This window comes from Hydra vulgaris, chromosome 12, assembly GCF_038396675.1.
Source record: "Hydra vulgaris chromosome 12, alternate assembly HydraT2T_AEP".
Classification (NCBI taxonomy): domain Eukaryota; kingdom Metazoa; phylum Cnidaria; class Hydrozoa; order Anthoathecata; family Hydridae; genus Hydra; species Hydra vulgaris.
Genome location: NC_088931.1, coordinates 67,382,776 through 67,401,845, shown reverse-complemented (window position 1 = coordinate 67,401,845; position 19,070 = coordinate 67,382,776). Strand labels below are relative to the sequence as shown.

General features: G+C 26.6%; 1 protein-coding gene across 2 annotated transcripts in view; it reads right to left on the bottom strand.

Moving 5' to 3' along the window:
• LOC100211154 (dynein axonemal heavy chain 12) overlaps positions 1–13,342 on the bottom strand; it is a 107,100-nt gene extending 93,758 nt beyond the window's left edge. For both annotated transcript variants that reach the window (XM_065814217.1, XM_065814218.1), the window contains exons 1-7: positions 13,114–13,342; positions 6,779–7,465; positions 6,067–6,157; positions 5,916–5,942; positions 3,764–3,953; positions 3,381–3,450; positions 3,034–3,195 (exon numbers count right to left, since the gene is read on the bottom strand). In XM_065814217.1, coding sequence (XP_065670289.1) covers positions 3,034–3,195; positions 3,381–3,450; positions 3,764–3,953; positions 5,916–5,942; positions 6,067–6,157; positions 6,779–6,939 — 701 coding nt within the window. In that variant the 5' untranslated portion in view covers positions 6,940–7,465; positions 13,114–13,342. The remainder of the gene's footprint in view (positions 1–3,033; positions 3,196–3,380; positions 3,451–3,763; positions 3,954–5,915; positions 5,943–6,066; positions 6,158–6,778; positions 7,466–13,113) is intronic.
• Between the last annotated feature and the right edge of the window lie 5,728 nt (positions 13,343–19,070).

Here is a 19,070-nt window from a genome sequence, read left to right as displayed (position 1 = left end):
AGGGAACAGAAGTAATTGAAATTAAATGATAATTTAACAGCAACTGTTTACTACCTTTTTTAAATTGGGTACTAATATTGGCTAATTTCCACTGAATTGGTAGTTCACTAACTTAGCTGTAAATTTATATGCAAGTAGTCAAGCTCTATGTACAAGATTAAGAGATTTTCGAGATTAAAGGTTAAAGAAGACACTCTGCTCCACACAACTTCTCAGTATTAAAGAAGACACAATGTTCCACACAATATCTTAGTATTTTAACATTTTGATCTGTTAAGAATATTATTGTAGAAGAATATATCAAAATCTAATTTTTTATTGCTTCTTGACTCAAATGCTGGCAAATTCATTTTCTCAAGCAAATATACGTTAGAACTTGCTATTAAGTATATTTACTATCTGATATCTGATATCGGTCATTCATAACAATTTTATTTTTATTATGCAATTCGTTACAGTTCGTTGTTGGCTATTTATGTACTTGTAAATTAACCAATCTACATAATTGTGTATAAAAACTCCCTCATTTATAAAACTTTTCTGATCACAAAACTTCATAAATTAAAACTAAGAACAATCTATTTTCTTGTTTTGTAAATAATAAGCCAAGAGTGTTAAAGAAATCACTGCTAGATAATTGCAACATTGCCAAAGAAACATCTTGGATGAGAAAGTGATCGTTCAAAATATCATAAAAACTGTGTTCATGTATCACTATTTTCAATTGATTTGACAACATTGTTTGGATATTTAGTAATTGGAAAACCCGTGAATTTGCATTTATCGACATCTTGCAGTTTCAAATACTTTATAAAAGATTTTTATTTCAACTACTTCATTTGGTCTGTATGTTAATTCTAATAATTAACTATTGTTACAAATAACAAGTGCAACTCATATTTGTTCAACTTCACTGGAACATGTGCTTATAATATATATTATTAGTTTGAATGTGGTTATAATATATTTTATTAGTTTCAATGTGGTTGTTATATATATATTTCTATTTTGAATGTAGTTGTAAAGTATATTATTAGTTTCAATGTGGTCATAGTATATATTATTAGCTTTAACGTGGTTGTAATATATATCATTCATTTCAAATAAATATATATATATATATATATATATATATATATATATATATATATATATATATATATATATATATATATACATATATATAAATTATGTTAGTGTATTCTACAAATAGAGTGCTCAATGTTCTTAAAGAACAGAGCAATTATAAATTAGTAAAAACACTTATCTAGTTTTTATTCCTGATGAACCTACTAATGGAGAAACAAGCTGTCAAAGAATAAAAACTAGATAAGTGTTTTTACTAATTTATATACACACACACACACACATACACACATATATATATTGAAAAATATATGCTGCCACCCCCTTAATGTATTTTATATGATAAATTTTAGTTTAAAAAAATTTTTGAATAAAAAAAAATATATATATATATATTCAAAAGCATTCGACCTCGTTGACCACATTATCCTTATGCACAAACTTGAAATCAATCTTCCATCATGGTAATCATCTTGGATTGTAAATTGGCTTTCAAACCATAAACAACATACAATATTCAACAGCAAGCCTACTGAATGGAAAAATGTTTCATCAGGAGTGATACAAGGAAGTGTCCTTGGCCCAATCCTCTTTTTAATTTATGTACTAGAATAAATGACTACCTCCCAAAAGGGATTACACACAAGAAATATCCAGATGATATCCTAGCTTACATAATTGGTAATAACTATTCCCTTCCGCAAAAAAGTAGCAGAGAGTCTACAACAATGGTGCAATGATAATAAAATGTTACTCAACATAGCCAAATGCAAAGTTATTTATATTGGCAGAGGTGAAAATCCAGTCATAACATTAAAAAGCGAAATTCTTGAAGTTGTAAACTCATACAAACACCTTGGCATCAACCTCAACTCAAGTCTCAATTTTGACAAGCAATAATCTAGTCTACATAAGAAAATTGCCCCTAATGAGTATCTTTTTAAGCAGCTCCGAATATTTGGTGGATGGTCTCAACCAATGCTTATATCTGCCTACTGCGCTTATTGCCTTAGCTACTTTACCGACAATGCAGTTATCCTCACCTCAACAACCAATAAAACTAAATCTAGCATGCAAGTCTTTCAAAACTGCCTTCTAAAAGCTGCTGGTATTGATCCACATGATGCAAGCTACTATGGTATCAGTCCTATTGAAAAACATCTTGATTTCATATGTCTCAGCACACTTAAACAAATTTTAAACAAACCTAACCATCCAATCACACTTACTCTACATAAAAAAATCACTCACATTCTACTTTCAAATTGAATACCAGATCTGCAATATCAACAATGTATTTAAACACATACCTACAAAAATTTATCCACCATCTTTGTAATGATGCAAATAAACCTCGAGCTAACTCTATCCTTTACGTTACCTGAATTCATTCAATAGAATATTCCAAAACATTGTACTATTAGTTTTTTGTAAACTCAAATCAATATTTATTTCAAGAAAAGATTATATATTAAAATATATAATTAATTTTCATGTCACTGTCTTATGTATTATTAAGTGGTTATTATTATTACATTATGTAGTTGTTATATACATTATATTATGTGGTTGTTATATACATACAGTGTTAATGTTAAAAATTGACTGCTAACTATTCTTAACTAAAATCAAATTTTTTAATTGACTAAATTTTGTTTATTCTTAATTAGAAGTAGGTTAGTTATTTAATAAAAGTGCTTTTTAATTGTAACCTTTTAATTTTAATTATTTAAAAAAAAAAATGTATTTGAACATGTATTCCAAGTACTATAAATATGTATTTTTTTAATTGAAATTATTATTGATGTAAGTTATTAACTTTTGATATTAAATGATCATACATGTGTACATTTATATAATATTTTTATATTGTAATATAAATGTAACACAAATAAAGTAAAGAAAAAGTTTTAAAATAAAGTCATGAAATAAAAATTTGTATTATACCTTATATTGGAAATGTCAACTAAAAGAAACTTTGAATAAAAATCACTTTGACAAATTTTCAGAATAGCTTGATGTGAAGGGTGCAAACAGTGAAGGTTACACTTTATTTTCTCCTGCGCATAAACAAATGATGAATGCCAGGTTGATGAATAGTCTATCCCACTAAAATAAAAAAACGCTTTTTAAACATTATATAGTTTTATGTATACAACATTACATCTATCACTGAATCCTGTACAATAAAAATTTATTCAAAGCTGATAAATTATAATAACAATTTTATTAAATACTGAAACAAACTATTATAATGAAAATAAATTTATTTATTTAACATTTGTAAATATTACATGGGTTCATCTTGTAGATCTTCATCTTCTTCCAATCCAAGAACATTTGGTTTACGCAATATATATTGGACTAATTATAAAAATAAAAACAAAGGGGCATTTTAACATGCTTTATCTGTGCATTTATGTTCAAAAATACCTTTTACTTACACTTTATACAACAAGCAAAACTCATTTAAAAATCTCAAAACTGTGTTCACAATGTACATAATTCGCATAAACTTGTGAACAGTCCATAAGCTTAAGTAATACACTTAGAAATAAAATTGTAAAATAGTAGTTTAATCTTTGTCAACTCTTAATTTCAAAATTTTTTGGCCTAATTAATATGGTTAAGAGAAGATTGCAACAATATCAAAGTATTTACATATACTCAAATTTACCTGAAGCTTTTTTCATACTCTTCATATAATTTTCAATAACCTCATTATGCAAATTGTGGATTGTAAATTCTAATGAGTGTGACTGAACAAGATGATCTGGTACTAAATCCATAATTGAGTCCCACCAAGAATGCAGCATTGGGGCAACTGGTGCATTACTCACACATTTCTTTAAAAAGTGGTAGTTAATCTATTAAATTAAAAAAAATATATATATATATTTATAACATTGAATAAGAACTAAAGTAAATAGTTTTAATATTTAAAAAGTTTACTAAAACAAAACTCATATAAGGGGTACTTATAATAACAGGATTATTATACATACTACTTAAACATGTTTTATTATAAAGAAGCTTTGCTTATCAAGATTCCTTTTTGAAGTTATAGGATTGAGAAAGGAACAAACAAAGAAAAAACTAAAAATGAAAAAAAAATGAAGCTTTCATCAAAGTAGTAGTTACTATGGTAAAAGCAGAGCAACAGCTATTAGCATATGATACTAACAGGAACTATTCTTGACCCTTTTCGGCAGTGTTGAACATATTTGGGCAATATTTAGGCACTGCCCACATTCCGACATTGAGGACATTTTTTTTTACGGGGGGTACCGCTGTCCAAATAATTGTCCTAGAATACCCACTGACTTACCATGCCACAATTACATTGATTTAAAAACCCAGAAAAGAATTGTACTGGCTATGACAATATTTAAAACTATGATTGGTTTCAAATATTACATACGTTTGTTATATAGTTAAAAAAAAAAAATCATTAAGAATTATATTCACCATGAAGCACTTTTACTGAAAATTAACTTTAAGCTTACCTATACTTGTTCCATTAATTAAAGAACCCAAAATGTTACTATTTTTTTAAAAGAAGATTGGCAGTAGGACAAGCCACAAAATGAATAGGTACACTTATTAGCAATTAAAATTAAAATAAATACAGTAACATTTGTTTTGTCAGAGAAATAGATTTGATTTAGTTTAATGCAACTGTTTATATTTGATTATTGTTAACCTTAAGGAGTGAAAACTAGTATTTCAAAAAATAAACAAACTTTATAAAAAAATTTTATTTGATGAAAAGTGAAAATGAAGAACTATGTAATTAAAAACTAACTAAACTAAAGAATTTTTTCAATGAACTGTGAAAATGAAGAGCTATGTATTCAATGCATGTATTTAATTTTTTTTATTTTTATTTTGTTACCATGCCTCAATAATTACGTATTATGTAATACATTTACTTAAATTCAATTAAACACAAATTAAATGATTATTTAGCAAACAAGTGAACAGATTTTAACAACTATCATAAACCAATAACTTTATAGATGCACATAAGATAAAACTCAGTTCCAACGTCAGAGTGTGAGGCCTGGTAAAGACTTTTTATTAAGGTATTAAAGATCTTACCCAAAATAGAGAATAAAAATTGAAACAAGGAGAATTCAGTCAAGCTAAAAAGCCCAACTCTCTTATTGGTACAACTTTTTAAACATTTATGACTGAAAAGTATTTCCAATATTTTTAAGGAGCTCAAAATCATTTGGATTTCAGAAGTTAAAATATTCAAACAACCATTTCAGTGTTCTTGATTGGATTTGCTTTGGGTAGCAACCTAATAAGCAATAACTATTCCTTGCAAATGTGATAAACCAAATATTTTAGTAAAATATTATACATACAGTAGTAAGATAATTTTGTTAATGTTATTTAGGATATATATTTTTGCTATTAGAAAACTACATATAATACCTAAAAATATTATTAAGAGTCCTTATTTTAAAAATAAGTAAAAGTTCACAGCACAATTCTAAAACTCTGATCATTACTAAAGCAACCTGGGTATCAGAGATAAGATGTTAGATCATTCCTAAAAATTAGATTTTCATCTCTATTTTATTGTATTATGGAATATGTTTGCATTAAAAAAATAGATAGTCTTTCTAAAAAATTCTAAATCTAATTTCTAGATGCCTCTTAGTCAAAATTTTATGTTTATTTTTGATTTTTTATACATTAAAATCTATTTGTTTTGTTTATACTGATGTTTGTTTGCATACAAGTAACAGAACTTCAAAAATATGTTCACATTAAAAGTAGTCTATTAATTATTTTGAATTGAAAAAACTAGTTCTCACCTTGATTTGTCTTTCTCTTGAAATCCTCTATTTTATAAAAAAAAAAAATTACATTTATCATCCTCATCATTATCACATCATCATCGTCACATCATAACCATCATCATCATCAAAAGCAGCAGTATCATTGTTGTTATCACTAAATACTTACTAAAGGAGGTATTTCAGGTTTCTTTTCATACTTTTGAATTCTTCTTAAGGTATCCATTGTTGAATACTTTGAGTTCATGGCTTTAGCAATACTGAAAAAAGAAAACTCGTAAACAATACATCTCACAATACTTGTCGATTTCAAAACTAAAACAGAGATAATTAAGGGAAAATACCTATGTAAAAGTGTTTGATTAAATACAAGTACAAATACTTTAATTTCTAATTACAAACTTAAATACAAATACTTTAATGCAACCTTTCTTAATAATATAAATATACTAATATAAATATTTTTAACTTATTTCTTTCACTAATTTACAAAATCTTTATGGTTTTGCTTTCATTATTCAAGTGGATCTGAATAGTTCAAAGTAAATATTTATTGCCTTGGTACTCTGCTATTTGGTTTGAAATTATAAACTATTTTTATAAACTATAAATATTTTTTAATAAAATACAAACATAAAAAAAAAAATTTTCAAAAAATACAACACAAATACAACAACAGTATATTATTACCAAATACAAATACGTATTTTTATAACCCTAACCATGCTTTGCACTACTTGAAACACTATTTAAATGCACCAATACTACTACTAATACTGTTAGTTCTACTAAATAAGACATTAGAAGTAGAATGTATAGAATAGAACATATTATTAGAATAGTATAGAAAACAACAAACTATTGAAAATAATTAAACTAACATTTTATCCTTCAAAATGTATTCAACTTCTTTTCCTCTTCTGTATTTTAGTAAAATGCTTTTATCAAACTTGTCATTATTAGGTAGTGTTGGTATTGGAGGAAGTTTTATGGATGTACGGCTGAATGTTTCATCCATTGGTTGACTCGAAGTTGATGACATTTATAGTTATATCTATAATTTAAATTATAACTAGTTATGACAAAAACTAAAACTTAAAAAGCAAAACTATGAAATAATTAGTATCCATTAACTCAATTAAGAAATAATAAAAAATAAAAAATTAATAATTAAAAATGGATGATGGAAACTAGTAAACACTGAAAGTAAATTAAAGTGCCATTTGTTAACAATAATATTCTAACAGGTACAAATATAACTTTGCATAGAAAATTTTAAGCCACATTTTCTTAGCCTAACAGAAACTCGTGCAGTTTAATCATGTTGAAGATAACTTTAGTTAAGGACAAAAATAGGAGAAGCTTGGATGGTTGAATCTTTTCAAAGTATGAATTTTCCAATTAGTAGTACCACAAATATACTCAATTTTGATTTGCAAAACAGGTTAACTTTAGAAAGAGCATCTGGTTGTAAAAAATTAATTTAACTCTTTCTTGTAGTGTCTTTTAAATAAGAAAATATCACCATGAAAGTTTACCAAACCACACATGCGTGAAAACACGGACATCTAAAAAATAGTACATATGTTGCTATCTACTAGATTATTTATTAATAAAATAAATTCTATGTGAATATTTTGGATAGATAAAAGATAACACATTTACAGTTTGACATATTGCATTTACAAATTTACATTTGTTAAATTTGCAGTATTACAATGATTGGATTTGAATGATTAACATGCTTCATTTTAAAATAACATTTTTATAATACTATAGTAATAAAAGATTTTTATTACTAAATTATTACAACCATTACATTATTAGTAAAACCTGTTTTCAACAGGTTTTACTAATAATGCCACTGACTTATTTAAATATGACATAAAAAAGTTGAAACAATTTTTATAACCAGATACCAAAAACAAGAATACATAACATAAAGGAATCAGTAAGAGTGTTGCTAGTCATTTTATTTATTCATAGGAATATCATCTACACTGTGTTAATTTTAACAGTAAACAACTTGGTTTCCTCTGGATTTAAATTTGCCAGCCAAGCCATTTTAAGCCCCAAGCTGAAATCACACTCAAAATCAACTTTCTATTATAAACGATCAAAAAATGATGACTTTTTTTCAAGACTGGTGAATATGTTTGTGTTGTAAGTAACTAAACCCTACTTTAAAGTTAAGATTGTCAGGAAAATTGTTAATATAGAGAAATAATTCAGGACCAAGGATGTAACTTTGTGGTACCTCAGAGGTTTTAAAAATGGAAATAAGAGTTGCCCTACAAGGACAGCTTTAATAATGCAGTTAAAAAGAAACGATTTAAAAAACTCAGAACGCACAATAACAGTTAGCTGTAGAACAAAAGTATCAAAATCTGCATTGATTGTCAGGGAGTAAGTTGTTAGACTTAAAATGAGATATAAGAAGTTTGTTAATTAAAGACTCAAAGACCTTGCTAATAATAGAGTGAAAACTGATGGAAGTTAGTTAGAGGAGTCAAAGTGTTCTCTAGAGTTTTTAAAATTTAGATTGTCATTTTTTCCTGCAGAAAAAAAAACAAGATTCAGTTAAGCAATACTTAAATATTTTAGAGAGTAATGAGGAGAATTCTGGAAAACACTTTTGTAAGACAAGTGTCTGGCAGGTGTCTGGACAACAAGCTGCAGAAGAGTTTAAAAGTAATATTTTAACAAAAATATTTTTTAGCAATGAAAGCCAAAGTGATTTGGATGTTTAACAATGAATTAAGCTGTTTCTCTGGGATGGCAGGACAAATGTGGTCATTAAAATCAAAAGATGTGTTATTAGGAAGATAATAAGATTAGACCCATGTACTAAAGATGAAATGTTAGTCCTGCCAAAAGTCTCTAGAATCTAATAACTGAGATAAAATACAAGATTTAGTAAACTAAAAATAATGGAGCTTAGCATCAGACAGGAATATGAGACTTAGTAAACTGAGATTAATGGAGTTAAGCATCCGACAGTACCTTTCTTCATTGATTTCTTGCAATACTATAAAGATGTTTGTTTTCAAGAGAGTTGTTTTTGTAAAAAAGATGGAAAAACAATTACAATTAAAAATAGCAGCTACACATGAAGGTGAAAGCCATGGATAGAGTGAAGCTTAAATAGAAACTGACAAGGTTGAATAAAAGCTTCCATGCTTGTCTGATTATCAGTGGAGAAACAAAAGACAACAGCCCAAGGACTTCCACAATTAGGTTCACAAAAGGAATCCTAGTCAGCCTTAAGGCTATAGTAAGAAGTGTGATGATAGGGTGAGTCTGAATGAAAGTGTGAGAAGCTAAATCATACTATGGTCTGAACCACCCAAAAGAGAGCAAGGAGAAACTGAGCACAAGTTTTGGTTAAAAGACAAAACACAAATCAAGGAGATGAAAAGTGATTAAGGCTGTCTAGAAATTGAGTAACAAAGTTAATCATCAAGTAAGAGATTGAAAAAAAAGACTTTTTTTGTTTTGAACTCTAGTGCCAGCAGGGCCATTTGTACAAGAGCCAAGCCATTTAGTGTGATAAGCATTGAAGTCAACAATAAAAGCAATATTAGAAAAGGGTCAATTTGATCAGAAATAAAATCAAAAAGACTGCAGTCTCAAGTAAAAGGAGAACAAAGAGAAAGAAGGTAGAATGAAGAGGTGCTAAACAAAATCACATAAAAAAATGGTCAAACCTGATTTCACAGCAAATGAATTGATACCCAAATATATACCTCACCATGCATGTAACTATTGATTCAAATAGTTACATGCATTGTAACTGAGATCCAAATATGAAACAGCTGAATTCAAACTAGTTTCAATAAGAGAAAGTAATTTTGGTGAATTTTGTAAATGGTAAAATTCAACTGATGAAAAATTACTTTGAAGATTACAAATATTTGTAAAAGATAGATTGAAACAATTAGGTGCGGTGTTGGTTTTTTATGTTTAACATTTTTAGATAATAGATAGATAGATTTTTTAGATAAAGAGATTTTAAATAATTAGTCATATTTATAATAATTAGAGAACTTAACTCAATCATAAATTGTGCATGACACTTAAGCAGTATGCAGTTTCTTCAGTCCCACTAAACAACTTGAAGTCAAAACAATGAACTCTTTATGTGGCCTTAACAACCCATACCAAAAACAGGTTTTCCTGTTATGAGCTGTACCCTCATTAGAAGGTAACAGAAAAATTTGTAGAGCCACTATGAGTAGAGTCAAGAAGTTACAACATTTATCACCCTTAGCCAGAAATAATTTATCACAGTTTTACATCTAGGCCAGTCTGAAAAAGGAATACAATGATGGTAAATAAAATTTTTCTACTTATCTCTTAAGCCTTTGCCTAGGAGGCCTTATACAAGACAGTAGTCAAATGCTTTGAATATCAGCCTCAGATGAGTACTTTTATTCAGACACTATCTCTAGCATTAACTTGATCAAGGCAGGGGTATTTTAAGTCAGAGTTAACTTTTCCTAGCCTTTGCCTTAAAAAAATCCTACTAAGCAGCACAACATAGGATAGGTTGTACTGGATTACATATGGATTACTAAAATCGTACAACAGAAATACAATTAACTTATTTGACATTAGATATAGGAATTCCACAAGGTAGTGCATTTGAAATTCTTTAATATATAATTCACATTAATGATAATGTATCAAGACTAAGAATCTAGCCATAAATTTATTTTTTAACAATGCTTTGGTGTACATCAATGAGCCAAACTCTTAAGAGAATTGTTTACTAGTTAACGTAAGACTTAAATGGCTAAGCTGTTATAAACTTTAATTTGATATACAAAAAATCATGGCCATGCTTATTATAAATTCTGAAATAAAAAAAGAAAATTAAATAGATCCAAATAATGTTTAAAAAAAACTTATATGATCCATAAAAATTGTGTAAATTTGACAAACTATGTCAACTATTCTTGTATTCAAATTACCAACCTAAAATTACTAAATATACAGCAAAAAAAAAATGCAAAAAAATATATATAAAACATTTTTTTTTTAAACTGAAATGGGATTATTTTGTATTTTTTCAAATACATTAAAAAGATTTTAATACAATTTATGTTTAGAAATATTACTTACTGGTTAAGTATAAAATTTTTAATTTTTTAAAAAGAGTTTCACCAATGTTTCCTTGAGTGGGATCATAAAAAATCCGAACCCTATACTAATAAATGCTTTTAAGTAAAATACTTTTTCATGTAATAAAAAAATTCTAATTAAAAAATGTTTACTTTGCCATTTCAGCTTAATTATTTTTGCTTTAAACTTAAGTTTAAAGTACTTAAACATCAATAAAAACATAAAAAGTAGCAGATTCATCACATTTAGCAAAAACGTGAAAAAACTCTACATACCAACAAAATAATTAACATGTAAAACTACAAGTAAAAATGCTCTAAACTTAAAAACTTGATTGTGGTGACATTCACCCTGTAGGAATAGTTACCCATTACCCTATTGATTTAAATATTTTGAGAAGCAATAAAAACAATCAAAAAATTTGACTAGTTTACTCATACAGTCGTTTAAAATGTTGAACATATTGTCACAAATACTTTTAAAATCAAATAAAGTCAAATAAAATAAATAACAAATTAGTTTTTTGTTTGTTATCAGCCAAAGGTCATATAAATAAACAGCTAAACAATATAGTGAACTGATCTTTTGAGTGGCTTCTAGAATGGTGGACATTTTTTTATAATGGTAATTTTTATAAAAAAAAGAAAAATATTTTTTGTGTTTTTCTGAATCAGTAATTAAAAATTAATTTTTTTATATCTATATATATCTATATATATATATATATATATATATATATATATATATATATATATATATATATATATATATATATATATATATATATATATATATATATATATATATATATATATATATATATATATATATACATACATACATATATATATATATATATATATATATATATATATATATATATATATATATATATATATATATATATATACATATATAGGCGCGGATACAGCATATTTTGATGTTTGTGATAGCTAACTTCCTGACATGGAACAAACTCCAAAAATTTATATTTTTATACTTTTGTCAAATAAAATGATTGGCAAAAAATTGAGATGATTGGAGTCTAGGAACAAAAAAGACCTAAAATTTTGGCCACAACTGCCCCAAACAAGAGAGCAATAAGTTTGTAAAATATTTTTTGTACTATTTTTAAATAAACTTATATTCATCTATAAATTCTAATTTTCATACAACAATCTCTTAGTATTCAAAAATTATGACCTCATAAAATTTGTAACCCCCTCAAATAATAGGGGGTTCAAACTTTTTATAGCCATAATTTTAAAACAATAAGAGATTATTGTATTAAAATTAGAATTGATCTATGAATATAAATTTATTTAAGAATGGTACAAAAAATATTTTGTCAACTTGTTGTTTTGTTTGGGGTAATTGTGGCCAAAACTTTAGGGCTTTTTGTCCCAGACTCCAATTATTGCAATTTTTTGCAAACCATTCTTATTTGACACAAGTATAAAAATATAAATTTTCGGAGTTTGTTCTATTTCAAGAAGTTAGCTATCTCAAACATCAAAAAATGCTGGATCCGCGCCTGATATATATATATATATATATATATATATATATATATATATATATATATATATATATATATATGTATATATATATATATATATATATATATATATATATATATATATATATATATATATATATATATATATATTGTTAATGTAGTTTATATTATTATTATCATTTTTACATTCATTAGTTTGATGTCCCTTCTTTAATATAAGTGTAAGCTCTTTTCTCTCTCTCAATTTTGAATTTTGAACAGTTTTTGCTCTAATTTTATTCCTTTTTTTTTTTGAAACTTAATTTTTAGAATATATGACTGATTGATTGACTAAAATTCTTAAACTTCGATATGCTATTTTAATTATTAATTAAATTAATTTATTTAATATCTGAATAATAATTGACTAACTGAATAGTATAAGTATATTATCAAAAAGATAACAGATAATTTTGGAAGTAAATTAGGTAAATAGTTTTTAATAGCATTAAACTGATAACACACAAATGAATGTATAAATAAAAAGTATAACTAATATAACTAAGTACTTATTTAAGTACTAATAATACTCACCGTCTTAAATTTATCTATCACTATTAAATAGAAAAAAGGTTGGAAAAGTTACAATACATTTTCTGAAATAAAAATTAATTATAAATTCGGTATAAGTAAGTAAAATTTATGCATTTATTCATTACTTTAAATAAATTATAATTTTGTTAAAAATAGGGTTTAATTATTCAGTTATATTTTCTATTCGGTTGGCGGGGAGCCATTTGTGTTGTTTACAGTTACCGACTTCGTGTAGAGATTACACAAATATGTTACACAAACAATGTTAGATAAATCTGAAAAAACCTTGATTGGTATAACTTTTATAAAAATGAATATAACATTTATGGTTATAAAATTTTGATTAATTATTTTAAAAAAGCGCTAAACATGTTGGCTAATAAAGGTTTTTTTACCATTTGGCAATGGTGAATGATGGCAGTATGGATACATAATGGATATTTATACATAAAAAAAATGTTTTTGTTTGTTTGCTTTTAAAATGTCGTTTTGAATTTTTATTTGGGTGGTCATTGGTAACGAGTATATTGGAGATATTTTAAAAGAAGAATCGACAAACTTTTTATTTTTACTTTAATAATTATAATAAACAAATATAAGCTAAAAGCCTACATAGTTTTTGTATTGAAGTTTTGCTAAAAATATAGGTGTTTTGGCTTATTTCCGTCCATTATAAAAAATAAAGAAAGTTTCACCAATCCACAAGTTCCTAAAAGTAAAAAAAAGATAAATTAATAAACATAAATTATTAAAATCATCGTGCATGAAGGTTTCATCCCTTGTTGAGTTAATTTTTTTTTCTTTCTATTTGTTTTAAAGTTGCATTACCGCTTTTCACTTGAAAAAATTTTTCTTTACTAGATTTAATGTTAATACACGCGTATGTGTTAAAAATTTTGGTATGCGTTAAAATATATATTAACCTTTCAAATTTATTTAGGTGTTTTTGCTGACGCAGATTTTGCGGACAATTTTTGAAAGTTTTTGAAAATTATTGCCAATATTTTTTTATATTCAATATTGAATTGTTTTTTAACCTCCAATACTCAATAATGGAAATAAAAATACATTGACTAAAATGTTCAAAATAAGGTTCAACACTAGTTTCTGAGTATCTTTAAGTATACTTACTATAAACACTTTAGTGTTCGAACCTCCCCGATAAAAGTGATTTTCAAGTTACAATCGGTTTTTTCGCGAATTTATTTGGCTAGTCGGGTACTTGACAAATTTCACAAGCCAGTCGGTACTTTTTGAGGACTCACCCCCCCCCTCATTTTATTGGTACAATCGCCTCTGCCCGTGCCCACAGGGTTGTTTGCTTTACAACACAGTTGTTTTTAAGTTAGACCTAGTTTCAATATTGAAAAAAGATCTGTCAAAATATCGATCCAAGCGATCAAATAAAAGTTTTGAAAATCCTATAACATATATAAAATATTTGCTAACAGTCAATTATAACAGTTTAAGTACATTATAAAGCCATAAAACAGAATGATTGAATCATATGATAGCAGAATACACACCAATCTTTAAAGCAGTACGAGGCACAAAACAAGGTTTGCGGCACTTATTCTGAATTTAACTAGCAGTTGAAATGTTAAAGCAGCAGTATTTATAGAAGCTCTAACCTCATCTGCAGTTTTTTTCATGCTTTTAATTATAAAAAGTTGTCAAAGTTATAACATGATGTATCATTCCTTAGGGGTGACATATTTACAAAATAATATTTAACAAATATCTTTAAAACTTTATGTCTATCGGTTTTATAAAAGTACATGTGTGTATATATATGTTTACATCACGTACGCGTTTTGTATACTTTCACATTTTGTCTCAGGAGACAAGAGAAAAATTGTAACCACAAAAAAACTGTAACCACAATTTATATGTTTAATTTTATATGTATGTCTCATGTTTTCTTAATAAAAAATCTTAGCAATTTAATGCTTTAACCGGAAAATTCTTGCAACAACAGCAACCCTGACTGGTTAGGCTTCTGGCTCAGAACCAAGAGGTCCGAGTTTTGTTGTCAGCTCTGGTCAAATAAGCGATATTGATATGAAAAAAAGTATAAACTTCCTGGCTAAGTGCTTTTCTGAGGCACTCAGTGATAAAACCGTTAAGTCTTTTTGGAGCACCTTAATTACTTTAAAATAATAGCGGAGTAATACCGTTATTAACTTTTTCTAATACGGGAATTGCAACACAATAGTGGTATTTTAAGTTTTCAAAATTTTAACATTTTAAACCCAATAAAGGTGGAAATCTGCAAATCTTACTCGTTTAGAACTAAAAACTAGAAATTTTCATTATTTGAATTTTGTAAGCAAATGATAAAAAGTTGAAGCAATATTGCTCTGCTGTTTAAACAACAAGCTTATTGACTTTTTATTTTAATTAGTTACTTAAAGGTACTCGATAATAATTTTTTAAATTAGCTATAAAAGAGCTTAAAAGAGGTAAAACTAAAACGAAAAATTAGATTTCTGTTACATGTCAGTACTAAATAATTAAAGAAAATTGATTAAACTATTCAAGTTATCAACCGTTTATAACTTTATATTGTAAAAGTTTTTATAGAAAAAAATAAATAAAAAGCTGATGCTAAAAAATGTCATAAAATATTGATGGAACTCGTTGGTTTTCATGATTGAAACGTTGGTAAAATTGAAACCATCCATTCAAAAATCACTTTCGGATATTAGAGTAAATACTTTTTAAAAAGAAATTGACTTTAAAGTTTTAGAATGAAACTGTAAAAACCTATTAAAATGGCTGAAAGTAGAAATTAGTAGAGATAACCTCACGATTTTAACAAGCAAAGATGTTTGAGTGTTTTTATTCAAAAATCTGTCTGAGCAAAGTGTTAATTTAAGTTTAGTGCTGGATTCATTAAGAAAACAATATGATAAAAAATTAGTGACGTTATTTTATATATGCGATATTTGCAAAATATGTCGAAAAAAAATTATTATAAAAGTCAGCAATAGTTCAATATGCCAAAAATATAGTCAAACAAAATTTTAGCAAAGTATTCGAAAGTGTCGATGTCGAATCATTTTTGTTTTTTTAACTAACACTGCTTTCTTAAAAAAAAAAATAAGGTCCTAAAAATCACCCTACTGAAATATGTCAAATGGCCAACTAACCGACTATATTCCTTGAAATGCAACTATAACTTGAAAATTGTTTTCTTTGGGGGAAGGATGGTATAACCCCCCCCCCCCTCTCTCTCTCTCACACACACACACGCACTCAGTAGAAAAGCCCCTGATTTGAATACTGCTACAATTTTTGAATAATACTGTAAAATTATCTGAAATTAAAAATGTTTTAACAGAGTTTTCTTATGCTGCGTAACGGTTGTATATACCGGTATTAAAAAATTTTGAATGCTGAAAACATTTAGCATTTTCCGGTATTATTGAAACTCTTATGTTTACTGATGCTACATTACGCATATTTTCATTATTTAAACGTTTATATAATTTAAAATGTTTTAGTTCAGTTAGTACTTTCCTAAATTCACATTTACGGAACTCATTGCTGAAAAATAAAATAAAACCACAACTATGACCGATTTTTAAATGTTAAAAAGTTGTATAATAGTGTAAAAAAAAGTATAAGTAAAAAATGTAAAAAAAGTATAATTGAAAAAGAAGAAAAAAAATCAGTTTTTAAGAAGATGAAAATGTTATTGAAAATTTGAATAGCCAAGTTTGGAAAATTATTTATTTTAAATCTTTTTGTGAACAAACTGATGTCATTTTGATTCGTATTTTTTAAATACATATTAGTTTATTCTTTTAAAAGATTGATATTATATTGCACATTAACTGTGTAATGAAACGTTGTTATTTCTAAAACTGTTTTGATTTCCTTTGAGGTAAATGATCTTGTTTCATGGCAACAAAATATCGCTAATATAAAATTTTAAACAGTTTGATTCAATATATTTATGAATAGTTTTAAAAAGAAAAGGGTTTATAACTTTTTCAGCAGTTTTTCTCAATTATTTTTAATGCAAACACGAATTATTTATTTTTAGTTCAACTTTTTTTCTTTTTGAGTTTTAGGATTAAAAAAAAGTTTTTAATATTAAATTTAATTTTGATATTTTTGTTAAAGTTTTTTGTTAAAGTTTTGTTAAAGATATTTTATTAGTAAATTTTATTTGGTGCTTTAACTACTTCATAGTAACATGTACAGTAGTCTTTTTACTAAACACGTGCAAAGCAGTTTAAAAGATTGTAAACATTGTTTTCAAAGCCGTTTATATCAAAGATGTCTGATAAACTGCTTACAATTGATGTTTATCAAAATAAAAACGTCGTATACAATTTTGAATGGTATGCTGCACTTTCGTTTGTCTTAACATTTCTAAGCACTGTTGTTGGATTCTTAATTCTACTGAGATATGTAGTTTATAGATTGTCCAAAGAAAAAGAAAAGGATAAAGGTAAACATGAAAGTTGCAACAGCAATATTAAGCAAAAAAGAGATATTGATGAAATTAGCTTCGATTCTGAGTTCAGTTTTTCAGATGACGAAGATACCATAGAAGTAAATAACAATCTTTCAGACAATAGTTGTAATAATGTTCAAACCCCTGTTGCTGAAAACCTTCATACAAATTACGTTAAAAGCAAAAATCTTAAAGAAACTGATAACCGCTGCCTTAACAACTCTTTATTGTTAATTACTAAAATGATTACTACAAGTTCTTCATTCGAAATTGATTGCGTGTGTCTCTTGGAAAGTCTTCTTTGGCCTAAAGACTTTTACAGTAATCTTTCACTAGACTTGAATTTAGTTTCATTAATTGATTACAATTTAAAAAACATTATATCCTTACGAAAAAATTTGACATGTGATATAATTAACTTTGTTTTAAAATTTCTCAGCAAAGAATGTTTGATATCTGAAGAAACTGCGATGCGATTTAAAGCAAAAAATGAACAGCTAATGGAAGAGAGTCATTGCAAAAATTTAGAAAATTTTTTGATGAGCAGTGAAATCTTAGATCTAATAATAAAATCATTGGTGCCAGAGATTGAAGAAAATTTGTATGCAATAGAAAAATTACCGGGTTTTCAAAAAATAGCGCACAATTCGTTTATGATTAACATAAAATGCCTAAAGCTTTTATCTTCGTTTTTATCAGACCTTTCTGAAATTTCAACATTTATTGCAATTTCTAACATAAAAAAACGAATTAATATTAAAAATCAATTTAACTGCATTAAATTTCGATTTGCTGCAATAAAGAAAATAATTTTTGAAATTTTAACACCAAGCGATTACGAGGTAGCCGTAAAACTTTACGCAGAACACAAGGACCGAGTTCAAAAACATTTAATAGACTCCGAATTTATATTTCTAAATAAAGTTCAATCAACCACACATTTGTTACACGCAGAACATCAACTTATATATAATCAGCTTCTTAACTCACAAGCAGAACATAAAAACAACTTAACTCAAGAGGTCATGAGCTCTAAATTTAAAACAATTGACGAGCTAGTAATGGCTTATGAGGAGAGTTTATTTGTTATGCATAACGCACACTACACGCAATTTTTGGATCTTTTAACTAACTGTTGCTCACAAGAGTCTGAAAAAATCAATAATCAATTAAACTCGTTTTTTGACAAATTGATGCAAAATGTTTTTGAAAGTGAAGAAATATTTTTTAACTGTCTTCAAAAAGTTAACAAACATACCGACGATAATGTACTTAGTATGCTCAATTCCGTCCAAAAAGAGTATAAAGACCTCAAAGTTTTAAATAATACAAAGTGTAATAAATTACTTTCGCATTTAGAAGAAAATTTTAGGAATGACCTTCAAGAGCTAGTTGGTTTTATAAATGACACAATTAAATCCGTTTCGTATCATTATAAAGTCTTTTTAAATTCAACTAGCATGATAATAGCTTCATTGCCATGTTTTTC